At 38.5% G+C, this 19,861-nt stretch overlaps 1 protein-coding gene across 1 annotated transcript in view; it reads left to right on the top strand.

Moving 5' to 3' along the window:
• LOC119019266 (phosphatidylethanolamine-binding protein 4) overlaps positions 1-19,861 on the top strand; it is a 60,417-nt gene that overhangs the window by 21 nt on the left and 40,535 nt on the right. Inside the window, exons 2-4 of the mRNA XM_037097710.1 lie at positions 112-227; positions 1,890-1,993; positions 2,250-2,382. Coding sequence (XP_036953605.1) covers positions 112-227; positions 1,890-1,993; positions 2,250-2,382 — 353 coding nt within the window. The remainder of the gene's footprint in view (positions 1-111; positions 228-1,889; positions 1,994-2,249; positions 2,383-19,861) is intronic.

Here is a 19,861-nt window from a genome sequence, read left to right as displayed (position 1 = left end):
CCAGACTCTTTTTTTTTTAAGCCTGCTCAGTCATATGAAACTTCTGCAGTCTCATAGGTCAGCAGGAGCGCGTGCACACTGCGCAGAGGCGGCAGGCACAAGTTTGATCAGAAGAAGAAGAGGAAGAGGAAGAGGAGGAGGAAGAAGAAGAAACCTGCTGCCAAACAGAAAAGAGATGGTACTATCAATTACATACAAATGAATATAGCTGCCGCACGAAGACTGCGGTGTGTATGCAGTATTATTTAGTCATGTCTGTTTCTCGCTCAAACGACACTTGATAAATAGCACAGCCGTTGTCGACATTTAAAGTGTCATAAGCTAATGTTACACTGCATAAATATAAACTAGTTAATGTTAGCCTGAACAACTCAAGGCAAGCTTCGAGACAGTGTGACTGTCACTGCTAATTAAACTTGCTTCACGGGTGAAGTGAGTCGTTTTAACTTAACTATGGCTAAGTTATCAGGAAATACACAACTGAAAGTAATGACACTGCTGGGTGTAACGTTGGCCAAATGACGCTAACGTTATTGATTTGGCTGGTTATAGTAAAGCGTTAGCAGCACGTAATTATTATTATTTTTCAGTTTGCATGCTTTAAGGTGAATCAACGCTCAGACATAATGAGATTTAACATTGACATTGACTGTAACGTCAGAAGTAGTTACTGAAACCAGGGCTCTCAGGTAAACTAGGATTGTCTCATGCACATCTTAGTGCTGCAGATATATCAGACTAGTCCGACAGGTATAGGCGTTATCAGGTCAGGTTCTGTGTAAATAAGGGTAACCTATAAATGTACAGAAGAGCAGGTGATCTAGACTTTTATAGAGTTCACACACACATTTTGAGGTATGTTTATGCAAAACATTCCAAAAGTCTAATATGATAATACTATAACGGGTCCAGCCTCTGAAATGTGCTTTTCTTAGTTTAATATAACAATGTGCTTAATATCAATAGGTTTTGAACTGTTATGAAGAGTCTCTCACCTTTCCCTCAGATATTCAAATTGATCAATTGATTATGAAATTGAATTTGGTATCTTTTTGATGATAAAAATAGTTGTGAGTTGCGGGCCTACCTTAATCAGATGCATATTATTGTTTCTGTAATTTATATTTTTATTCACTTGCCAATTGTAACATGACATGAAAAATTAGACCCTCCCCGTCTCTCTTGGTTGCTCTCCACTCACTAAGAGCAATAGTAGCTAATGTTAGTTTAGAAACTGAGTCAATCATGATAAAGCATTAACACATGAATCACACTTATGGCTGCACGATTAGGGTGACCAGGTGGGACTGCAGAGCATTCTTATCCCATGTCTCAATTATTGAGATGATGTCCCTTGTTTTGATTGCTGATAGTTTTCAAAAGTCAAACCACTGCAGAACAGACGCTTTTGACAGGTTTTTCTAAAAACTGACTTTTACTCTGTGGCAGTGAAAGCAGCTGCTGAAATATCTAGCATATAACACACTGCAGCATTCTGGTGAATCATCCATACGGGAATGTATGTATACGTGTGTGTGTGTGTGTGTGTGTGTGTGTGTGTATGTGTGCATGTGTATATGTCATGATCTGTGAGCTAAATTTTGATATAATGTTTAAATCAAATGTCTATCAAATTGTTTCAGTGACTCCAAACAGAATTTTTATTTACCATTTAAGAGCTATTCTTCTTAACAGATGAGTGATGTGCAACTTAAATGGTTACTGAACTGTCAGTCAGTAAAAATGACCAGCAGTCTGTATCTTCGACTTTGACTGTCAGGATATAATTGCCTGTATTTCAGTCAGACCTCATTACTTGGCAAATAAAGAATACTATTTAATTAAAAAACACAATTCTGAACAAAAGTTATTTGTATGTTGTTTTGCAGGCTGTGCTGGCACCTGTTCTGGTGTTATGTGCTTTTGTTTTGGGGTTTTACAATGTGGAAGCAAAATCGGACACCCTGAGCTCTCTGGATTCTTCTTTTTGTTAGTAAGTAGCCCATAATGCCTCACAGAGCTTTGCTTATAGTGTACCTGCAATAACAGATAAACTATAGTCAAAATGACAAAAATGGCAAAGACAGAAGAGCTTCATTTGCTCACTTATTGTGGCACTTCTTACTCATGGCAGTATTGGAACCCTTTCAAACAATCTAGTTATACTTATCTCATGATGTGAGCCCTAAATACAGAATGGAATACAGAATGTTTAGAGTGAGTTTCATCATTTATTTTCTTCCATTAAGTGGTGAACTTCAGGTGATCTATCCAGGACTGGACATTGACAAATGCCTGGTGATTCCAAAAAATCAGAATCTCCGAGAAAAAGTCTCCACAGTTTGGAAAGCTCCTCAGGTTTACTACTCTGGAGCTCAAAAGGTAAGAGCATGTATATGCAGTGTTGTAAAAACTACCCAAAAGGCATACTTGAGTGAAGGTAAAGATATCATGTTAAAAAATTACTTTGTTAAAAATGACAGTCACATGGTTGCACTTCAGATTAACTGATTGATTAGACTATCAAAAGTAAAGTAAATTAAAAGTAACACAAGTATTAAAAGTAAATTATACATATATTTACATGTGCATACTGTATACTGCGGGTTGACAGATTATTGGCTTGGGTGATTATCTGATCCCATAATCAACATTTTCGTGTTTTTTCTTTTTTTATCTGATTGCAAATAGATAGATTAATTTAAACTGCGCTGCTTTGGCTCTGCAAACTTTTTACTTATTGTTATGAATAAATGTTGTGGAGTCAAGCACAACATTTTCCCTCAAGATGTAGTGGAGTGGAAGTATAGCAGAAAATGGAAACAAATTGAATACAAACATCTTACATTTGTACTTACGTATAGTTTTTGAGTAAATGTACCGATTTACTTTCCATCACTGTATATATGTGTGTCAGTGTGTTTTTGTGGTTTGGGCAGAGTAATCAATTAGCTCTACTTGGCCTGTATTTACGTTTTCATTATTATCTCACCTCTGCAGGTTGTTAAATAAGAGACTATCACCCACTTTTTCTTCTCAGATAGTAGACTGTCACAGAACAGAAATATTTTGCACGTTCAAACTGATCCATTGGTACATCAGTAACTCTGAATACTACAGTAGATGTTAGTCCTCATCTTCCTGTGTCATGTTCCTCCTACCTCAAACAAAGAGATATGCATTATGTTTCCATGATCTCTTTGGCCAATTTTAAACATTTTCCTGTGCTTGAAATGTTTCTTTGTGTAGTCAGTTTTATTTGGTAACCATGCACATGCTTATTTGCAACACTAGAGTGCGGTATTAGATAAGACAAGCTGCAGCTATATATTAACAAAATATAGAAAGAGGAAGTCATTGTCAAAAGGAATAAAAGCTTCAGAATATTTTGAAAAAGTATAAGCATTAAATAACATTGAAGTCATATTTTAAATGTCATGATGTACTCGAGTTTTAAACATCAGTGCCACCTTGTATTATCTATATAACCTGGACTGATCACTGATAGTTTGCAGTCAGGCCAGAGGGTGGTGCTGGCACATCACACTTGCAAGCCTTACGAAGGAACGATTGTGTTAAACTATGGTAATGTCCTGTCTACAGTTTATACCATTCTGGATGTCAGATAACAAACTGTAAAGAAGATGAGACTGTCATTGTTGTCCTTAACTTAGTCACTGATATTGACTGGTAAATACCCTTATCTCTGTTTTTAACTTGTGAAGCTACAAACAAACAACATCAATCCTCGGTTAGGTTTCATTACAGTGATTATTCTGAATATCAGCAGACAGTACACAAAGCTTTCTTATGCTTTAGAGGACCAGTGTAAGAACCTGTATTCTTTAGTGTAAACTCATGTAAAGTCAAATGAATTGTTTGTGTGAAAACTGAAACCATGACCCTAAGACTGAAAAAGATTATAATATTTTTTTCTAAAGGATAAAGCTGCAATTGAAAGAAAAACAGTAGAACTATAGTTTCAAATTTGAGTGTTTTATTCTACTATGCTTGAGATAAAAAGGATTTAATCGATACAAAATTATGATAAAGCAAAAGAAGAAATTGAGAAGAGAATTACATTGACTGTATAGCTCCTAAATAACTTCTATACACACAACTGAAGGGAAGAACGTGTTTGGAAAATGGGTTGGCAGGACATGAAGAAGGGCTTAAATGACGTGTTGTATGTTCCTCTTAAAATACTTGCTGTCATCATGCCAGATAGAGAGTCACTCAAATGATCTGTGCAGCATTCATTTATTTTTATGTGGATTTTTCAGTGGATCATATCAGTGTAGTTTTCTTGTTGAGCGACAAATTGAGTGAGAGATACTGTTCCCAGTCAACAGAACCCCTGCTGAAGTTGACAATGAAATCACATCGAGTGCACACCAAATCCTATATCAGTAAATTGAAAACTTAAATTGAACGCCACCTCGATTTAGGAGCTATTTTGTGAATTCCAGAGCTAAGCAGTCTAGCTTGAACATGATCTATTGCCCTTCTCCTGCCCAAACTCCATTTGATCTATGGTCGTATTATCTATAATGCTGTCTTACATGATTCTCTTTTATTGCCAGAATCAGTGTCAGACAGCAAAACAGATTACATGTTGGATTAAATCAATACAAACTTTATTTACTGGGATCTGAAATGTAATTCTCCATTTCTTCTGACACTTTAGTAAACACGCAGTATTGAAGGATCAGATTGTTGCCTGTGGTTCTGTGGTTGGTCTGCTGGTCCACCACGCTTTCTGTCACCGTGCCATGCTGCCAGCGCTGCTGCTATTCTCTGCCACTCAGCCCTTGTACCCAGTAGTAGGAATACAGAATAGTGGCCGCTCATGCTCAAATCCACCCACAGTAACACCCACTTCATTACTGGGACGGGTTGCATGCCTGCTGAGTAATTGTAATGGAGCGCGATGGGCAGAAGTCCCATACACCCGCCTCTAAATAGGTGCTCATGACCAAAAACAAAAGCAAAGGGCCACGGAAACTGCAGATTTCTGTGTTCAAACTTCAGAGCAACGATTCACCACTTGAACTTATGTGTTAACAAAACCTGGCATGTGTGTTAATTAAGCATTTTTAGAAATCCTAATTACACTCAAAAGCCTTAAAAGCATCCACAGTTTGAAGCAAGTGAGATATGTATTGTCTAATGGGATACAGGACTATATCAACATGACTTGGTTACAATGAGTCTCATGAATAAATTGATAAAAATGATATTCTCTTAAGATATTCAGAAATGATTGTAACAGGGTACAGATTGTTGAAGGTCACCATGTACGTTTTGAAAGACTTTCCCTCACTTAAGACAAATGTTGCTGATTTTCAACCTTTGTATTAATATAATGTTGGTAGTATATGCACCTGAACATACCACATCGGATTTTAGGACTATTGTATCTACTACAGATTGTACTTCCACATTTTGTGTTTACGCATCCTCGGACACAAGGAGTATGGTCGGATCTTGAGAGACAGCCGTCTCTCTCTCTCTTTCTCTCTCTCTCTCTCTCTCTCTCTCTCTCTCTCTCTCTCTCTCTCTCTCTCTCTCTCTCTCTATCTCTGTTGGATTGAGTAAAGAGCATTTCACCAAACTCTAATCAAACTAGGCAGTGCTGATAAACTATAAACCGAGATTCTGTTACAACACTATTTCTAGCCTTAACTGTTTTCAGAAATATATTTTAACATATTGATTAGCTGCGATAGAGACGGACTGTAAACCGAAAGTTTACCATATTGTTCTTGTATGGTGAAAACTGAGACTTCAAAAACTCTGATCACACTGTAAAACAAGGCAGTGCCTGTCAAATATGAACTAGAATTTTCCTTTCCTTAACGGTTTTCCGAAACATGTTTTAGTATTCTGTTTAGCTGTAATACAATACTGTTTGTCACCAGCTGGAAGCCTGACAGTTTCCTTTCTCCAAACAAATGAAAAACCATGTACTGCCCAACACGCGGTACGTCACCCAGTGTGTCTTAGTAGTCTCTGTTTTCTCTGGTCATGTAGCACTAATTTCAAATATATTTGTGTCTTTCTACTGCATAGACGGCCCAGTATTATGCAAGGGCCATCTTTCCAGTGATGAACTACTACTACAGAACTTCACAAAGAACATCAGTAGAAAATGAAACGGTTGTCAGCTTCATTTCATAGTAAAGGTTTTTAAATACTGTACCATGATTGTACAAGAAACATTTTGCATTTAAGGATACAGCTGAAGATTTGAGGGAGATACACAATATGAAGTAAGTCAAATTACAATGTATTCACACTAAATGTTAAAAACATCAATAAAATGGGTTATACTGAAGCAGAGACAAATGATAATACCTATGATTTGCTAAAATGAGACGTATAGCTTTTTTTTTTACTTTAGGTGACATATCCAAAATTACATAGCACATCAACCTTATTATGAGTATCTTTATGGAAATTAAGGTCAATGATACTTGAGTTGAAAAACATTGCTTGTTGTTACAGTCTCACACCCTGGTGTGTTTTCTCAGTTGGAACTACAAGTATCTGTAAACTTAAATGTAATCAAAAATTTGAAACAATCGAAATGAACAACAGAACACACTCTAATAAAACAATCTCTTTGCATAGACACAATTACTGAAAAATTGTCATATTTGACACATATACGGTAGAAATGACTCCTGACACAACCGGATGATAAGGATACCAATTTGTATTTGAACTCTGGGAGTGACACTTGGATAAGGAAAATAGCTGTCACCCTCAGCAGGTATAACGCAAGACGCAATGCAGTGCTGTCATGAGACCTTTCTTGGTTTTCCAAACCAATTCTTATATTTGATCCATACTGACACCTTGCTGGTGTAAAGTGTCTTTGAAGATACTTCTTGACTGGAAGAGCCAAAGCACTAATTGGGAGAGAGCAACATAAATATATCTAGTTATATCTATCTGTCTATAGCAACCAACTGATAAAATCAGGTACTTGTGTTGCTGTAAATTGGGTATTAGAGGTCGGGAAGCCAATTCACTGTTGAATCATATTGACAAAAACATGCTTTGCACTGATCATTGTCAAACTTCACTTTACTTTATGTACCTATCCAAAAGACCCGTCTGCAGATTTGACTGCAACAACATTACTGTTGATTGATTGTTTACAAAAGATGCACATTAATAATAATTGCTGAAAGTAGTTTTGAGATTCAGAACAATTTATCAACACTTTGCCCAGTTCAATATCCAGACTCTTTCAGTTCAACATTAATAACTACAGTTAATGCCAAAATGCTTTTAGGAATTTTCATTTCACAGGGGCTACATGAGTTTTTAATGTTGAAAGAGGTCTTTGGAAAACCAGTAAACTTGGCCAAAGGACAGAAAACCATTCAGATGAATCTTTGCCAGCAGAAAGGAATGAAATAATAGAGAAAATTAAGACTCCAAAAATAAAAAAAGACTTCTGAACTAGAAAGGATTAAACAGCCCTGTGTATATTTGGCTTCCAGGTGTGCATTTGGCACACACAACCAAATAATGTTGAAGTAAGTTTCTACCCTCTTAAACCATCATAAGTATGGTGTTTGATTGAGCTTTTAATTTGTTCTGTTCAAAGCTTGATTGCAGTTATTACTTCAGTCAAGGCGGTAATGTTTGCATCATTACCATTAATTGGTTGGTTGGTTGGTTTGGCAACTGGATAACACACAAACTACTGAAGAGATTTCCACAAAACCTGGATGGGTGACAGCCCAGAATAGACCCCATTAACTTTTGATGTAGATCAGGATAAAGGGACGGATCCAGGAATTTATTTCTTACTTTCTGTAATAATGTGAGATAGGGCATTTTTCTACTCATTAATTTCTCTGGGAAAAAGGCATGGATTTAGATTTTTAAAAATGTGTTTTTAGGTGCTTGTCATGAGTGCGTACAATTTGATGCAGATCCAAATAGAAATCCTGATCTAGCGGGTTTGAATATGTTTATATTTGATATTGGATTAGCCTTGATTGAATTAAAGGGGACTATTGGCACTTGGCAGAGGTACATGCTTTACTGAGTGCCATTCTAGTTGTAGAATTTTGACTTGCGAGACATATTTTTCTAATATTGCATGAAGTGTAATTTTGCTATAAGGTTGTTGTGACTGATATATGTATCACTAGTACCTGCATTTCTTCTGGATGAATTTCCCTGGACATTAGTGTGACATTTAACAAAATTAAGCCAAATTTATGAAAAGCAGTGAGTCTAGTCTTTTTGAAAATTGAACTCACTAATTAACTTACTTATTTAAGAGGGCAGAGAGTTGGGTCTCAAGAGGTTCCCTGAAAGTATACTCATATTTGAATTGATTTATGTGTGCTACAGCCTAAAATAATTATTCTTTATTACAATACAAGCATACTTGTTGTTCCTTGATGTAGTCAGTGTAAACAAGACAGGCCACAGGAGCTATCTTTACCTCATAGTTATTCCAAAAGTGGAGACAGTTTTGGAGTTGTTCTTTTCTTTTTTGTTGTCAGTAAGGACCATAGCCACAGGGCACATTCTTAGACATGGGGGATTTCAAAGCCTTGTTTTTTGGGTAGACATTTCTGCATCTGGTGGATGGAATGAGGGTTTAAACCATTACCGCGATTAGAGCTGCCTCACTATGATCTCTTGAGCTTGCTTACTGCTGCTAATAGCTGTTTCCTCTCTATTTCCCTCTATCTTTTTCTTTTTCGCTTTCTCTCTCTCTGTGAATGATTTTTATGCTTTGCTAAAACATGTGGGGGCGTTGAGAGAGGATTTAAATGCAACGATCCCCCTCCTCTTTTTTTGGTGAATCTCAGCGTTCTTTTCTGCAAGCCTCTGATGACGACAGGGCAGCTTTAAGCCTGGCAGTGCCCACGGCAGGCTGCCGTCTCAGCGCTGCCCACTCTCCTCTGTGTTGGCATGCTGGAGAAAGCGAGGGTGGGGTTCCTCTTTAGCAGACCCTGTCATTCCTAGGAAAGCCTACATGTCCACCCATGCAGGATTCCTGATAGGTCTTCATGTTTGGGATGTTAGAACGCAAAGAGGGATTGTATTTCCAGTAGGCGATGGTCTTCACTCAGCAAGGAGTCAAAGATGTATATTTAGATAAAGAGACAAGGCACTTCCTTGAGCCTTCATATGACAGAGAGGGTCAACAAGTGAAACATGTTCTGTAATATCCATCTAATTGCTTATTCACTGTCATCAGGTGGGTGTTTTTGGCTCTGCTGGATTAAATCAGCTCTTTTGGCCAAGACTCAAGGAGTTTATTTCCTTAGCTAATGTTCCCCTTTGTCATTATAACACCCTGTTAAGCTGACCCGTGTCCCGCTTCATTCAGTCATTGCCCATTACTACACAACATGTATGATTCATGCGCACTTCTGAAGAGGAAAGAATTACAACCCTCTGCTACCAGGAGCACTGGATTGATTATACATATTCAGTGGAATGAAGAGAGGCAATAAACCTCCTAAGCCACCTTTCCACACTGAAGAAGAATAATTTGCACCTTGTGAAGCATGTGTGTGGCATGCAGACCACTACAGGTGCAGAAGTACTCTTATAGGCCGCAAGGTTTAAGTTTCGCGTTCAGTCGAGGGCTAAAGGAAAGTAAGATTGCTCCTGACACGTTTATATCTCATGACCAGTGTTTATGTATTTTCCTTTTTTTCTCACCTCCTTTCCTGTTTTTCCTTCCCTCCACTCACCCATGCCTTGTCTTTTATACTGACAGTCTATTTGATATTTTGAAGCTACACTTTTGTACCCTGTTGTTGCAATAGCATGGTATTTCTTCACCTTACATTCGGTCTAAGAGTGTAGGCAGCAATACTTGTACTCGCTGGCTGTGAGTAAAATATGATTTCAATTACCATGAAAATGTATTGTATTATCAATGGGAGGATAAGAACAGATTAGGGAAGCTCCAGGATGCTCTTACAGATGACAATGGTCAGGTTTCTATGCAAGCAGCGGCATTGGAGAAAATTATATATTTTCATCGACAAAAGCTCTCAGGAAAGGAGGTTGTTCAACATGTAAAGTCAACTGAACAGACCTTGATATGTTTGAGATGAGGTCGTTTGTTTCGCTACATCAGAACTTTTTAGTAAATGATGGAGAGATCAAATTTTGAAATAAAAAAAACTAACAAAGCAATAAAATTGCTACATCCATGGATGAAAAACGATGTGCATAAGTTAATTTCCACGTTGGAATCATGTGCAAATTTCCCACCTGAGACTACGCATGACAGTTATGGAACTCATTAAGTGGATCCAAAACGAACAGGATTCACAGAGGCAATGGCAAATTCTTAGAGAAGCAGTGTGTCTTTAATAAAAATACCGACTGAACCTGTGCCTCCTGATTATTATTCAGTATTCACACAGAAATTCTATCTTGTCAGTTCATATACATTGACGGCGAGATCTGTTCAAACAGAGATTCATAATCTGCATGGGAAGTGCATCTGCTTCTGTGGATACTTAGACAAACATACAAGATTAAATTTCTATTTATATGAGCCACAGAAACCTAACATTTACCAGGGAATCATTGTAAGATCTCAGGTAGACTGCATCGCACTTTGGCACAGAAAGAAACTTGTACCTCGTATTAATGTGATCTGTCCAGCGGGGGATCACCGCAGCCCCATGAAGCTCAGGCTGTTAAGCTTTTTTGCAAGCTCCAACCTATGTGCTGAAGAAATTGACATATAAACTTTAATTTGGATTCTTAGTTACATAATATCTTAACTAAAAAGAGTTGTGATGTAGACACTCAGGATTTTATGGACAGGATTAGTGGTTCTTATGTTTGAAACTGAGGTAATTGACTACTTTTTCTTTGACAGCCTCTTCTCTTTTAGAACTAAGTAATCACAAAGTTAAAAGGGATCACTCGAAGTTTACTTAAGATCCAGATGCTTGGCTTAGTGGCATTTTGCCCAAAATGTTTTGTACTTCTCATTTGTGGTCAGGCACGGGGTTTAGTTACAGTTGTGTCCCAATCCTCTGATTCACCTTCTTTAGGAACAGCTTCGGGGCTGCTCACAATGCTTAACTCTCCATAATGCCACCCCCTTCATCTCCTCAGTGGTCTTATTGTCTTAACTCTGGATGGAGAGACAGTGTTAAGAAAAACAGGTTAATACACGTTTGGCACAGTGAAAGTAAAGTATGTTTTCAAAGATGCACTCTATTCACGTGTTGTTGTGTTTTTTGTTTTTTTTTTGGGTGATGTTTTTCATCATATGATGCCTGTTTCCCACCACTGGTTTAGTTATCTCCTTGGCTTGTTTTGACAATTTTTTTTAAAGATATATTAGCAGTGATTTATTTAGCTTTTGACATTTAAAGGCTGCTGCTGATGGTAGCAGCAATCTGGGGTCCATTGATTCGTTGATTGATCTGAGAACAGGGGCTGATAAAACTGCCTTCCTTGTCATTTTCCTGATCCTGTAGTTTGGAAGCAGAGAAAATGTTATGCAAATGATTTGTTAATCCCTTTACATTATTTGTTCCATTTCTCCTTTTCATTTTCACACTCAATTTCTAGCACAGCGAGCTGACAGGCGGACACCCTCAGATTGCTAATTCTTAAGATAGAAAAAGGAGGCAGCCATCTATTTTTTATTTAGAATATACTCGCTTCTGTTAATTAATTTGACTTGAATTATTTACCTGAAAGAAAATGCACACAAAGATCCCAAAAGGCCTCATATTATTTAACTTTAGAGACCTTCAACTTTAACCTCTTTCTCTTCTTTGTGTGTTAGTCTTAAATCTAAGCTGTGAGAGCAGTGGCACATGTGACCATTTTTTTCCTATAGTTTTGTTGTCCCAAAGGTTGGTGTTAAAAATAATAAGAAAGAGGTGGGATGGTCTTAGATTCAAGAAGCTTAAAATGCAAAATCTCAAATAAGCCCAATTTTCCCTAGCCAATCGCGTTGCATTTTGGTGGGTTTGTGTTGATCGTCTCAACTGACTCACATACCGCCCCTCCCCAAATAAAAACACTAGAGATTTATGTGGCTTTTCAAAAAATGTATCTAGACATTTATCCAGCTTAATCTTCTTAACATATTAAAGTGATTTGCTTTACCCTGAAGTGGCTGAAGCTGCAAGCTCACCGCCCCTCATGGCACTAAGACCTGAGAGGCATTGTGGACATCTTACCGCTCTTGAATAAGAGAAAGGTGGGCAGAAGTCAACCTGCTTCTCAGCTGTGGAGCTGTGGCTGTCCCCGCTGTGCGTCCATTTTATTTTTTTTTTGTTCTGTTATTAGTCCAACTGTTGCACTCAGTCAGTGTTCTTAGGCACATGGCTCTGCCAGAACTGCCCACACTGTGGTGTGGAGGTTTGGAGCTCTCAGCTTTTGAGCTGAACTGAAAGAGCTCTCTCACAGAGTAGGTGTTGGCAGGATGCTTTGTTTCTTTCTGTGAATGTCATGAGAGGTATGGATAATGAGAAAACTGAAGCACAGTGATGGCATGATTTAACTGGGTGCCAACTTTATGCCTGACTGCAGATCTGGGCTTTTTCACATAGACGATGTGCTTAACCTTTTCTTCAGGCGCGACACAAATCTGAGAATCAGTAGTGACGTTTACAATGTGTTTTTCCTTAAAACACCACTTCACAGGCTGGGCGGCTAAAAGGTCTTGGTCAAACTCAAGTACTGCTAATGTCCTTATTTGGCATAATGCTCTATGGATGTGCTTTAGGGCATTAGATTTGCCAGATTGCATCAGTAGAACTGTAAGCTTGAATTTGGAGACATTCATTGTAGCTGAAGCCTGAATCCATTTATTGTCCTTGTGGTATTTAACTTAGTGTCTGTCAAAGTTAAATCAGACAGGATGGGGTCAAAGTAAATGTGGCTGTACTACAAGCGTAATTTATTTTATTTGTTGCCTGACATGTAAAGACATTTTTTAATTTGTTTTATTTCATGGATAAAAAATGTATGTAAATGTAATTTTCTTATGGTAAATGAAGAAGAGCATTTGATACTGCTGCCAAGTTAAAGTAGACCACATAACTTGACCGCATAACCTGATCCTATTTGTAGAATAATACATTAACATTTTATATTAAGTGTGCATTGGGCCTTACTTTAGCGTTGTTTTTTTCAAGTAACATAATGCTTGTATTTTTTAGCTTTGCTCACCAATTAACTGCACTTAACAGATTTTCTCACATTTACCACATCTTTATTGTGTGTTCCTGCTGAAACATTTTGAAAGGAGGCATCTACATAAATCCAATATGGCCCGTCACAGTGACAAAATATCAGAAAATAGTTGAAGCTGAGTAGAAACCAGCAAAAGCAAGCTACATTTTAAAGTATCTTTCTGAAAAATCCTACCCCTCCTTCATGCCTCCCTCCAAAGCCACTCCTGCAAAACAAATGAACATGCACTACCTGACTGCACCGACTTGCGCATAGCTCTCACCTGGCAGCTGGGAGATGTGTGTTAGCAGCTAGTTCACTACATTTAACAAGCTGTCTTAGTTTAATGTCGTTCCAATATGCTCCCCGGTGCAAACTAGGTTACCAGCTGGACTAGTCTTTTGCTGTTGCATTGGATATTCCTTTGGTTCAGGGGTTTGTTTACCGTGTGCACCTAGGCTATCCACTAAACGAAAGTGTTGCCAATGCAGCGGCTTGTATTTTTGGCTCTGTTTGCTGTGAGCGCAGTACATCACTGTAATTACTACCAGTATCACAATACAGTAAAAAAATTACATGAATACAACTAATATTGATTAATAAAACAAACAAGTATCACTCACCACACTATCAACTAATCTTTTTTTTTTTTTTTTTTTGATTTGATGCATTGATTTACAAAAGTGCAGGGCATCATCTTTACTCTGTCTACCCTCTGACAGGATTCATGGATTCAGGCCACTTACCTGAATCATCACCTTTGACCTCAAGGAATCAGATTAAGGGACTCAGTCAGAAATGATTACTAACTTTATTTAGCGTTGTGATATGGGGTGTTTTCATGATTTTTTTTGTTTATTTCAAAGGCAATAATGCACTGATCTTGATGAAGAAGATCAGGCCTATTTAATTTGCTTTTATCTATGAGTGAGTACAATTATTATCAACCATGCAGGTCATTCACAAAGAACTCAATACTCTCTACAATCTCAAGCCTCGAACCCTCTAATTCTTGGCTACCCATGGCAATCTCTCTTCCGTCCTCAGTTCTTTTGGGCTACAGTTCCTCTATTGGGGTGACTCCTATTTTTATACCTTTTGCCTTCACCCTCCGGTTTCTATTTTCACAGCATAGCTATCTAATCAGTATAGCTATCCAGTGTACCTTTGTTATTTACAAGGATCTCTCAAGCTGTTCTTTGTGGATAAGTAAGACAGGGCCTACTTCTATTCATTGATTTTCGCTGCCTGAAAAAGGTTACCATCAACAACAGCAGTGTAATTTTTCTGAGACAGATTACATTTCTGAGCCCATCTTGCCAAGTTTCTGCATAGTGGGCCAAATGCAAGTGACTGTCCATAGCGTGGTGGAGAAGGCACAGAAGCCATAACCAGACCCAGGAAGGTCTATCAGGCTGACTGTATGTACCATACTCAGCATGTACCCAGGTCACTCCTAACCTCTTCACGTTTTCATTCTCAGTACAGTGATTCTCAGTACTATGATGAAATAATCTGGTTGAGGTTCTGTCAGTAATGCACCCTACCCTATGCTGCAGGTAGGTGTGGGATGGGACTTGAGTCAAGAGCTCCAAGAAACAACAGAAGGGGGGGAGGGGGTCCATGGGTCCATCCAGGTGTAAGAGTGTGACTTCTCACAAGAGAACTACCTCTTGGAGTACACTGACAGAAACTTCCCTCCGATTCATTGTTCCCTTCAGGATTGCTGAAGACATTCGTCTGGTAATCTACAGGCTTGTGCTGCAAAGGGCAATGCAGGTTTATCCATGTTTTCATGTTTCTTTGCTGAACATTTCATCCATCTCCCTCTACTCTTGCACCTGCGCTAATTGATGGGGAACTTTTTAGCCGGGTTCAGTAGCTCTTGAACTGTTCAGTCAGAAAAGGGGATACTTGGCTGACTGTAGGGATGGACCTGGCACCTCTGTTAAAAACATACAAAACATTTTTTAACTCTGTTGGCAGACAATTCCAAGACCAAATTCCTTATTTAACAGAGAAGACTGATGAATGTTACCGTTTATTGAGGCCCATGTGTTGACTCTGCTGGAGTCCTTGTGTCTTGTAATAAATTCAGCAAACAGGGATGGAGCATGACCATGTAGGCATTTAAAAATAGGCTTGGATTGCAATAGCTTGTGAAGCTTTTATAGTTGAATATCACCGCAACCATCGCCATGAAAAGTAATCGCAATGGTGCCATCTCATTTTATTGTTGATGATATTTATTGTCGCCTTATATAGTGATATGATGAGTTTTTCAATTGATTCTGAGGCTTATGAGATGTAATGCAGTACATAGACGTGAGTCTGAAGCAGTTGAGATTGAACTTCTTTACAATTATTATTCACATATGTGTCACATATTAGATGTGATGCTACTTGACATTTTCAACCTCACAAATGACCTCATTCTTTATTTCTACCATGATTTGCTTTCCTTTTTGTGTTGTTTATGCATATGTTCATCTCACAGGTAGGTCACTGATATACATGCTTAGGGTAGTAACTGACCCCTAGGGTATCTCCATACTATTGGTAGGCAGATAGACTTTTCCACATTGACCCTAACAGTTTCCCTGAGTTATGAGTCAAACCATTGTGAAGAGTGATCAGAAAATTTGAGTTCAGGAAGTTTCAGTATTTTTCTTACATTTTTTGACAATGTTGAAAGTTTGTTTCAAGTCAAAAAAGTCAAGTGTGCACAACATGACCTTTATCCGAAAGACCTTTTTTCCCAATTAGATAACAGTCTGCAGTCTCTGTAGAGTGTTTGGGTCTGAATTCAGATTGTTGTTGATGTGGTAACTGACTTGTACTGTGATTTGCTTTGCTGCAATTTTTTCCAATATGATGTGTTACTCCCACAGAGAACGTATTTCACTGTCCTATATTTGCTGTACCATAACGATTTGAATGTGATATGTTTCTGTAAATGTGTCCACTTATCGAGATCCCTCATGAAAGGAAATGTAGTGTTTTGCTCAATCCCTTCCCTTATTCAGACTGGCAGGTACTTGACCTTTTGTACTTGGACTTAATGTCTGACAGGTGTTAAAATCATACACTGAAGCTGTCCATACAAAATGTTGTTGAACATGGCACAGCTCCACACAGACGAGCACTTCAAACAAACTATGAGTGGTTGCTTCTCTTCATATCACAGAGAATAGGATAAATTGATTGGAACTGGGAGGCTTAGGACTGGATTTTCCTCAACCATAATATTTTTTCTTTAACAACTGCAGCTTAAATTTAGATTTTTTTCTGGCTTTGTTTTTTTATTTCTTTGTCCAAATCCTATCGAGTGGTGCTTCAGGTTTTTCCTTGAGTAAAAGTTGATATTGTTGTGGGGAGAGAGAAAAGGACTTTTTTCATGTGTGCAGGAATGTAGATTTCTTCCCCCCGTGAAATCCTAATTGTGCCTTGGAGGGCTGGTAGGGTATCTCTGCTCGGCTCAGCTCAACAGGATTTGTGTCTGTGTATGTTAGAGTATGTCTCTTAGCTTGAATGCGGATATAACCCTTTCATTGCACAAGCTGCTGATTTTTCATTTTTGCCGATAGGCTGATCCTGTGCATCCATAGCTTTTTGCGGAAGACGTTGAAAGTTTTTGTTTATGAGGCTTCTATATTTATTTTTTTCCTTTTAAATATTTGATATTTGTTAAGAATTAATGCAGATAACATGCGGACTACTGTCTGTGGATCAACAATATTTGAAAATTAAGCTCCTGAGAGCACATCTTGTCAATAGGGAATGGTCAGATTGAGAATAAATCTCAGGTCAAAACTACATCTGTCCTGTATGCAATAAATTATTGCTGTGCATTTATCTATGCAAATCCAGGATAAGATCCTATCTGCCTGCAGCGACATATCCCCCTGGATTTGGTCTATGTGAGTAAGTCAGGTTATGGTTGACAGTTAAAAAGGAATTACAACAACATATATGCGAAGATTATTGCTGTAGTCATTAATTGTTGCTTGAAAGGGGATTAGGATTACCAGCCTTATAGAACACTCTAACACCTGTCCTTCCTCATATCTAACAATGTGACTTCAGTTTTTTCTTATTTCAGTATCAGTTCAAGTTGGCAAAATAAAAAAGGCTGATTTATTCAAATGAATCATCAACGCTGGAAATGATTCAATATGTGCCACATTCAGATGGGTGATATATTATTCCCTTGGGGAGAGGCAAAGATGGAGCTGTGGAGCTGTTTCATTTGTGCTGTCTTTATCAGTGTGTCAGGCAGAGAGGCTGAGCTTGTTCTCTATGAATGGACGAGCCCTTGAACCATAAACCTGTACCTCCTCTGATAACAGTTTTTGCATTGTGATATAAGTGCCTTTCTCTGTGATGTCCTCTCTGACAGCGCTAAATATATCAACATACACAAAATGATCTGTCAGAGGAATTATTTTATTTCAGCCAGTTCTCCAAAACTAAGGATTTTCAGTGCTGCATGTGCAGTGTGTTTTTGAAGACATATTGTGGATTTTGTTAAGGATTCAAACCAAAGCGCCGTATTGTGGTTGCATTTCGCCAGGCTTCGCTATTCATGCTCTTAACGTTTTGCCCGTAGGTGAACATTCCTACTGTACTTTTTTGTCTCCTATACCATGTTCTATATTTTGTTTATTGCTATTTCTGCTTCTGGGACCTCAGACTGCTCTGACGTCTGAAATTGCCACATCTTCTAAGGTGATAAGAATGCTCCCTGAATTACTCAGAGCCCGTGTGATGACATGGCCCTGATTGTCAGACGGGTGGGCTGGTGACACTGGAACACAGACGGTGCTTGTCTGTTTGAAATATTCTGTTTCGAGCTTCCAAGCCCTGGGCAGTCCTCTCTCCCAGTCTCCCAACACCCAGCATCGCCCACTGAAACAAGACTCTTCCATACTGGAAAATCTGGCCCTGTCAACTGGCAGTCTTGACTAGGTTCAGCCCACACGCCAAGCACCCCCCATCACCACTTCCACCCCTTAATAGGCACTAGAGTTTGCCACCCCATGTAGATGCCTTTTGGTCGCCATCCATGGATGGCGTCAATAGCATCTTCCTACACAACAGTGACTGAACGGAGGGCACAAGAAAATGTGGGAATAATTTACACTTTCTCACTGTACTACCATCAGAAACCATAATTAATCATGATAGAAAAAATGTGGAAGCCATCTTGGCTGGTGAAACACACAGTGCCTGTGAACAGGCCTGACACCTTTAACAGCTCTGATGGCCAAATAGGAATGGGTGTCAGAGTGCTTACAACTAAGATCCCTTCATGGCGGCATGTATCCCATCGTTTTCAGAACTGTGTCTGCTGCATGATGGTTCTCTGTGAAGTGGACCTGTTAAAAGCCTTTCATATATTTCATTTAAGTAAAGTCTTGAGTCCCTAAAATATGTCAGTAAGTCTCAAAATAGATGCAACAATAGCAGTTAATTGTCCTATTAAAATAAACAAGGCTGATAATTTTGCTCAAGCTTCCACTCTTCTCTTTCCAAATGAGAAAAATGGAACAGTTGGTTTCCATAAGAACGAAATAGCTGCCAAAATAAAATGTGATGACCCAGAAAAAGTTATTTTTTAGAACACGTGATAAATATGAGCTTTAGGTGTTAACAGCTTTGAAATCTAATGTCATACCCAGTGTAAACTTGCTATTTTCAGTTGCACATACAGCACAATAGCCAAATACAAAGACATCCACTAATCTCAATATATCTTTATTATTTTCCTCTCTTTTTCTGCGAATTCCCCATAGTACTTTTAGAATCAAAATAGTTGACTTAGATTCCCAAATCCTGGTGAAGTAATTAGAATGTGCTCACCATTAACTTTTATAGGCTGCACTTGGCGGTGAAATAGCAGATCCATGTTTTTCAGTGCATGACATGCTTGACAGACTAATTATGGATATGAGTCCAGTGCTGTAATTTGCCCTGTTTGACTGTGTTGTGTTCTCAGCAGCCAAACTACATGACAAAAATATTTTCCTCTTGCCTCATTTAGCACGGGCTGGATCTGAGGCTCATATGCCAGCGCCTGGCTGCATGTTACTTCATAGTACCTGTTAGTGGTAGTTACTGTGTTTGAGCATGTGCATTTGCAGCAATGCTTTCATGGCAGTGAGTAGGTGTATGTGTGTAAAGCCACAACTAGAAAGTGTTGAAAGCCTCAGCTAGCAAGATCGCATCCAGGGTGACTAATAAGCTTAACATGAGCACGGCTGTGTTCGCAAGCATGGTGCAGTGAAAGAAGACTTCAATGTTGAGAGAAATGCAGAAATGGTTCCCTAGGCTGCTACTAATTCCTTCACCCCCCTCAAGCCTCAATCAGACTGTGAACCGTCTTACTGTTAGCTATGGCTTCATAGCAGTTCCAAGCTGCAATGTTAAAGTACAAGGCTTTATAAACAGAGTTCAGGACAGGCTGCATTCGAATGTGTATCAGTTTATCAGAGCTGTTTATTTGTGGTTTTAGAGACCGAATTCTAGATGTTTTGAAAATTTGCTGGTGACACACACACAGACAATATTCATATTGAATACACAAAACAATATTGCCTGGTCTTGTCTTACCTTCTGTCATGTGTTAATTTGATTAAAATGTAGAATTGTA

Source organism: Acanthopagrus latus, chromosome 5 (genome assembly GCF_904848185.1).
Source record: "Acanthopagrus latus isolate v.2019 chromosome 5, fAcaLat1.1, whole genome shotgun sequence".
In the NCBI taxonomy this organism is placed as follows: Eukaryota; Metazoa; Chordata; class Actinopteri; order Spariformes; family Sparidae; genus Acanthopagrus; species Acanthopagrus latus.
This window is presented reverse-complemented; position numbering and strand designations above follow the sequence as displayed.